Source organism: Varanus komodoensis, unplaced genomic scaffold (genome assembly GCF_004798865.1).
Source record: "Varanus komodoensis strain SLA01 unplaced genomic scaffold, ASM479886v1 scaffold25, whole genome shotgun sequence".
NCBI classification, from domain to species: Eukaryota; Metazoa; Chordata; class Lepidosauria; order Squamata; family Varanidae; genus Varanus; species Varanus komodoensis.
The window spans coordinates 18,593-25,069 of NW_025335661.1; the positions used below are offsets into that span (position 1 = coordinate 18,593).

The following is a 6,477-nucleotide window of genomic DNA, read 5'->3' on the forward strand; positions in this document are numbered from 1 at the left end:
GACAAAATAATTTTCTAAAAAGTATTACATTAGGAAAACCACTTGCAAAAATGTGCACATTAGGTAAAACATATACAGCGTGCAAGTATTAGGAGAAAAGAGCACAATTTAAAGTTCAAACTTTGAAAAACACATTTTCCAAAACATTCACCAGAGAACCCCTACACAAAAAAAAAAAACCCCATCGATGATGATAACGATGACAGCAGATGTAGATTAATCTGCCTCCTCTTACTGAGCATTACCTTTTCCAAGGCATGTTGTGTTCTTTCAGCAGCACTGCTCTGTTTGCTGTCATGCACCTCTTACCTTTCTCCACTGGTTCTATTTCTTTTCCCTCCCACATCGTGTAGTTTTTCTCCAGAAGCATCCCCACTGGAGCAACCCAACCTGCAGATCTGCCCCAGCCAGTGTGGCAAGATTTATTCCCTTTGAGATCCGCAAATGACTTTGTAGTGTTTTGCTTCACCACAGCTACAGCATAGTAGCTGTGCTTATCTGAGAGGAAGAGAAAGAAAAGGCAAATGTAGTTGTTGTGTGAGACCAATTTCGATGTCACTTTTTCTAGAGCACGAGAACTAATCATGAATACCAACTAGAGTTCCCACCACCTCTAACTGCTATCTGCTGCTGATGTGGCACGAGGGTTTCCTCTAGTGCAGTCCATGCCATTGCCATCAGGTTGTGTTCCCAGCGTCACAGGCTCAGAACCCTCCTTTCTCCATGCCCAGGGCCAACAGGAATCTGTAATATGGAGCAGGGCAGCATACCCTAACACTAGTGGATTGTGTTTGTGCTCAAAGTCAGTCCCTGAGGCCTGCATGTGAACAGATCTTAGGAGTGAACACCGGTTGCTGAGGGGCTTAGGTAGGCACAATGCTTACTCCCCTCTTGCTTCAGGGATCCAATGGCAGCCGCTCTGCCACCATCTGAATGGACTGCTGGACTGAATGAACCTTTGGCCTGAGCTAGCATGGTCTTTCTTATGCTACGAAAGGACAGCTTGAGACCGTGGAGAGCCTGTTGCTGGCCATAGTAGAAAACACTGGGCTAGATTGTCGCAAAAGAAAATAGCTCTGTACATTACTTTCCCCTCCCCCGAATTTTCTGCTAACAATCTTTGACAGTTCCTCAACTAACGAGTTCAATTCATGTTAGCACTTGCTGCATATCTCCAACTAGCATTCTGTTGGCACAATGCCCATTCTTATGTGCATCATCAAATTTACCTCCATCAATTCTACGATAAACTTCAGCTATTACAGGCTTCAGGTTGTGAGGGTGCAGGTTTGCATCAAAAATCTGGCCACCATCTAGAGTAATAGCATCTGCTTCTTTGTTCTGGAAACACATAACAGGAATGAATGAGAACACCCTCCTTATTCCTCTTAGACATAAAAGTGGCATAAATACTAGGGACAGCAGGAGCCTTCCCCAACCTGGGAGACTACAGATATATTGGAGTCCAGGCCCCAGCATCCCCATCCAGCATGCCCCAAACCTGATGTTGATGGAAGTTGTCATCTGAAAAACGCCCTGTTGAGGAACTCTTAGCTGAACAGATACTTGTACAAACTAATTCCTCCCTTTTTTCTTTTGTATTCTTTGCAGTGCCAGAGTCAGAGAAGTGTTGTAGGGGCATTTTGATCTGAGAACTGGGCCTGAGAGTTGGAAGGAGGGAGGTCATTAGCAGTCTAGTATAATGGGAATTTGCTTTCTGGTCCTTCGTTGCCAATATTTTATTGGTCCAGTAACTACCAGTGTGTTTCATCAAGTACGCTGTTCTAGGATCTGCAAAGCCAATAAGGTCACAATCCTGCATATGCTTAGATGGGGGGAGGGCAGTTCTGAATTCCCAGCATGTTCCCACTAGCTGTGCTGGCAGGGGCAAACTGGTGGGGGTATGCTGGTATTTGTAAAACCTGTTGTTGGTTTAATCATGCATAGGGTTGCACCTTAAGTGGATGAAGTCTAGTTTACCATTGTCACCATCCTGATCCTGTCGGTGGTTCTCTCCAATTGCATTCCTGCATTGTTCCAAATTCATGCCCTGATGCACCTGGATTTGGTCAATTGCCCCCTCTTTGCTGCCACTTTTGTCCCCACTCGCTTCTCCCAAGGCAGGGGGCAACTATCTTTCAAGTCATCCATTCCTGAAATCCACTGGAAGTTTGCTCTATCCTGTGGAAGTAAGATGTTTCTTGCACAATGAACTCAGGGAAGGTTCCCAGGATTCATGCCTGGCTTCCACTGGTCACTTACCGCGATTGCTCTTATGCAATCTAAATAATCAGTCTTCCTCACACAGCCAAACTGTGGCAAATTTGGGAGTTGTTGCTTGTTAAGGCACCTCTGCAGGTTTGAACATTTTTCCTGTTCAGCGGTTGATGTTGTGCACCATTTTACTGGGGAAGTGGCAAGACACAATGCTGTGGACAAAGTGAAAGATAATAAAGAAATTATGCCATCAACTTCAAACAGTGATAACATCCCATGGGAAATACAGGCAATCCATTCACTGGTAGCCCTTAGGGCCAGAAAGGTTCTTTCCATCAATCTCAAAATACCTTCAGATCACATTTTAATGATAACCCCCAGGGCAGTATACTAGAAAAATATTAAAACAATTTAAAACTCAACTAAAATTAAAGACATAACAGTAGAATCCTTCCAAGCAATAAGGGGAGACAGCCCCCTAAAACCCAAAACCACTGAGCACAACAGGAATATTTTTATGCCCAACAGAGCGTGAATTTACTGTGAGAGATTTTTCTAACCTCCCTAAAAAGTGAGTTTCCAAGCTTGGGTGCCACCACCAAAACAAATCCCTGACCCAGATTCCTACCAACTGAATCTCATTTGATGGAAGGGCACGTAACTTGTCCTCAGAAGAAATTACAGGCAGGTTCGTATGATAGGCATCGCTCATTCTTTTAGATATGCTGGCCAGAGCTATTTAGGGCTTTATAAACAAGAAACACAACTTTGAATTTTGCCTGGAAACAAGCAGGGGAAAGAGATGTAAGGCCAATGTAATAGTGCCAATGAGTGCACACTAGAAACCATTCTGATCCCAGCTTTTTGTACCAACTACAGTTTTCAAGTGTTCTGCAAGGGGAGACCCATGTGGAGCATGCTGAAGTAGTCTAACCAGGAAGGGTCCCGGGCACTTACCACTGTGGCCACATGTCTTCTCCAGAATGGGGTGCAGCTAATAACTAGCACTCCTGGCCATGGCCACCATTGTGGGGAAAAGCAGGACTCAGCAACACTCCTAAGGTACGTAATATATCCTTCAAAGGGCATTCAGTCCAGAACAAGTTGTGCTCTGTCTCAAGACCTCTGTCTTGCAAAGGCGTATCAACATCCTGTTAGCCCACATTTGATTTATCCCAGCAGCTGTTTCCAGCCTCCTTGTGTCCGTTGGAAAGGAGATGTAGACTTGGCTTCATCAGCATAATGATGAGACCCAAACTTGACACCATCCCCCATGATCTCTCTTAGAGGCTTCCTGAGATGTTAAAGAGCAAAATGTAATCAAATGGATCCCAAAGAAACCCCTTGAGCAAATGCCCAAGGGGACAAGCAGTAATCCCCCTTCATCACCGCTGGGGACCATTCAACCAGAATGGACCAGTCCGAATATAAAGGGTTCCCCCCATGGTGTAATGTCCCTTCTATTATTTAGGAACTGCTTGCAAGCACTGGTTCAAGTTATTTAGCCAGCTGAGTGCTTTTGGTCTGCCATTGTGTGTGTGTGTGTGTGTGTGTGTGTGTGTGTGTGTGTGTGTGTGTGTTTGCAATGCTATGGAGTGAAGAATAAATCTGCTTGCTGTATAGGAAGCTCAAGCATTATTAAAACAGCATTAACAGAAATGCTGAGAACAAAACAATACATGTGCCAGAAGCCAGTTTCCCATATAAGCCAATAGCATTGTGCACTGCTGAGAGGTCCAGCAGTCCTTGCCTAGAACATCTACCAAGGTGATGAGCCTGTTTCAGTCCCAAACCTGAGCCTGAACCCACACTGGAAAAGCACCAAATAATCTCTCTTTCTCACTCCCCCACCCCACTCTCTCCCTACCCTCCCTCTGTCTCCCTCTCCCTCTCTCTCTCTCTCACACACACATACACCAGCACTAGGAACTTATGCCAAAAAGGAAGGAAGACCAGAGGCTGCTAGGCCATTATCCAGTATGATGTAATGGTCTCACAACCACCATGTTTAAGGAACTGGGAATGAAGACTTCCTTCACACAAGCATTTACAGCTTACACTCCCCAGCTGGCCTGGCCCACTCCAGCAGCCTTGATCAGCCAGGTTTCATCGCTCCCAGAGAGGCAGACACCTGTTCAGAACTCTCACATTCTTGGAGCCATTTCCCTGGCTCCAACTACAAGATTAATGGCAAAACAAGACAATGGAAAATGTTCTGATCATAAATATACAAGTCATTTAGGACACAATTCTATGCATGTTTAGATAGAAAAAAGTCCAACAACTCTTACAATTGCTTCCTGCCTAGGGAATGCTGGGAGTTGTGTGACATTCTTCTCTCTAAACATGTATAAAATTGTAGCCTTAGACCGTCAAGGTAACAACTACTGCTAGACATTTACATCATCGATAGACATGATGCCTTACTATCTGAGGAGGCAAGATTTTCCGTGGAATCTGTACTTTTCAGTAATCTATAAATATTCTGCCTATCTGTACTCTCTTTCTCAACCGCCATACCCAAGCCTACATCCACATGAACACACACACACGGAAAGTAAACATTAACATTGTTTACAAGAATGTATATTTGTTTAGTTGCCCTTTCTCCATGAAACTAGGTAATACCTGGGCATAATTTACATTTCCCTTTCTGCTGTTATGCCTTTTGTTCAGCCCATACTGAATTTCAGCTGAGCTGCCAAAAGCCAAGTCGCTCATGTTACCAGTGTATCACATACCGCAGTCAACAGCACAGACCCTTCCATACTCTCCCGCCCAGCCCACCTGAGACATTTTAATGCATAAGGCAGGAAGTCAAGATGCGGCCCATACACATTTATTATTTATTTATGATCAAGTTAATTTGTAGCTTACACAAGCCCCCCCCCCCCATTTTATCCTCACAACAACCCTATGAGGAAGGTTAGGCTGAGAGTCAGCAGTTGGCCTAACATGAGCTTCATGGCCAAAGAAGCCATACCGGAACCTAAATCTCCCGAATCTCAGTCTGACACCCCTTCACCACATGGCTGTCAAACGCACATTCAGAGCACCGGCAGGAGCTTTATTTGGGGGCAAATGCATAGCAGACTGAAGGCTTACCCCCCTCAGCACCATTCCAGTTTTGAAGTCCCTCCCTTGCAGACTGCAATAACATTTTAAGAACTTGATCTTTTAACTGCAGCCATGCCATAATCATGCCTAGCTCAGCAGTAGTTTGGTGAAAGACGGTAGCCAGGTCACAATGTGCATGTCCCCAGTCCATTCCCCAGGGTCTCCAGCTACAGGGGCGGAAGCATCCATCCTGCTTGAGAGCCTAGAGTGCACCTGCCAGGTAGTGTATGCAACCTGAATGAAACCTTCAGGCTGGCTCAGCAAAAAGCAGCTGCTTCTGCCCTTAATTCTACCTGGGGAAGCCTCCACCCAGAAGTTCCCCTGCATGAGACTTATGGAATGGGCATGGCTGTATGACAGCATCACCATGTTCTCGCACAGATATTCACTTGGTGGTACTGGAGAACTTCCCAGCAGTTGATGTCGGCTTCCTGCTCTGCTGCCTTCATCATACCCTGCGTAACAGCACCCTGTGCTGGCTGAAGACTGAAAGCGTTGGGTGAAAAGCCTTTGGATTTCAACAAGAGCAAAAGTTCAGGGTAGTCTCTTGAGACATCAGGGTTTTTTTCTGCATGCCTCAAATGCTGTAAGCTGTCAGTGGGAAATAATATCACTGGTTCATGGCGATGACTGCTTCTAGGGGCTTCTCTACATGAGGGGCTTAACCTACTGTTTTACTGAGGCTTTGGAGCTCAACGGTTTTATTTCTTATGTGGAAAAAAGAAGCAATTTGAATGAAGACCACACTGCTTTAAAGGTTTGCCTTGTTATGGGTGCTGAAAGGGAACCTCTCTAATTATGTCTTGCAGCCTCCCACTCCCACGTTCCTTGACTTGCCACTTTCTGAGGAACTTGCAGTCACTTACCCAGTAGTCCAAGGGAGAGTGTGGCTTGAAGGGCCAGTTTCATAGTGGGCACTTTCTCCACGGGAGGCTTTGAGATGGCTGTTGCAAGGATGTCTGTCACAGACTGCTCCAGGCATCTGTGGAGGCTTTTGACTCAGCTGCTTTGCCTTTTTATAGAGGAAACGGGCTTTGCAGTGTTAGCAGGAGCAGTGACCCAGCAGTGTTTGTCCTTCCTTCTTTCCCTATAGCTCCCTGCCCCCACCCACCCCTTTTGCAGGAAGAATTTCACATTGGCACC

The 6,477-nt window shown here is 45.5% G+C and overlaps 1 protein-coding gene across 1 annotated transcript in view; it reads right to left on the reverse strand.

Annotated features, from left to right (window-relative positions):
• Positions 1 to 6,344, reverse strand: part of MELTF (melanotransferrin) — a 23,572-nt gene extending 17,228 nt beyond the window's left edge. The window contains exons 1-4 of the mRNA XM_044432876.1: positions 6,201 to 6,344; positions 2,263 to 2,429; positions 1,230 to 1,341; positions 310 to 498 (exon numbers count right to left, since the gene is read on the reverse strand). Of these exons, the coding sequence (XP_044288811.1) occupies positions 310 to 498; positions 1,230 to 1,341; positions 2,263 to 2,429; positions 6,201 to 6,243 (511 nt within the window). The 5' untranslated portion in view covers positions 6,244 to 6,344. The remainder of the gene's footprint in view (positions 1 to 309; positions 499 to 1,229; positions 1,342 to 2,262; positions 2,430 to 6,200) is intronic.
• Between the last annotated feature and the right edge of the window lie 133 nt (positions 6,345 to 6,477).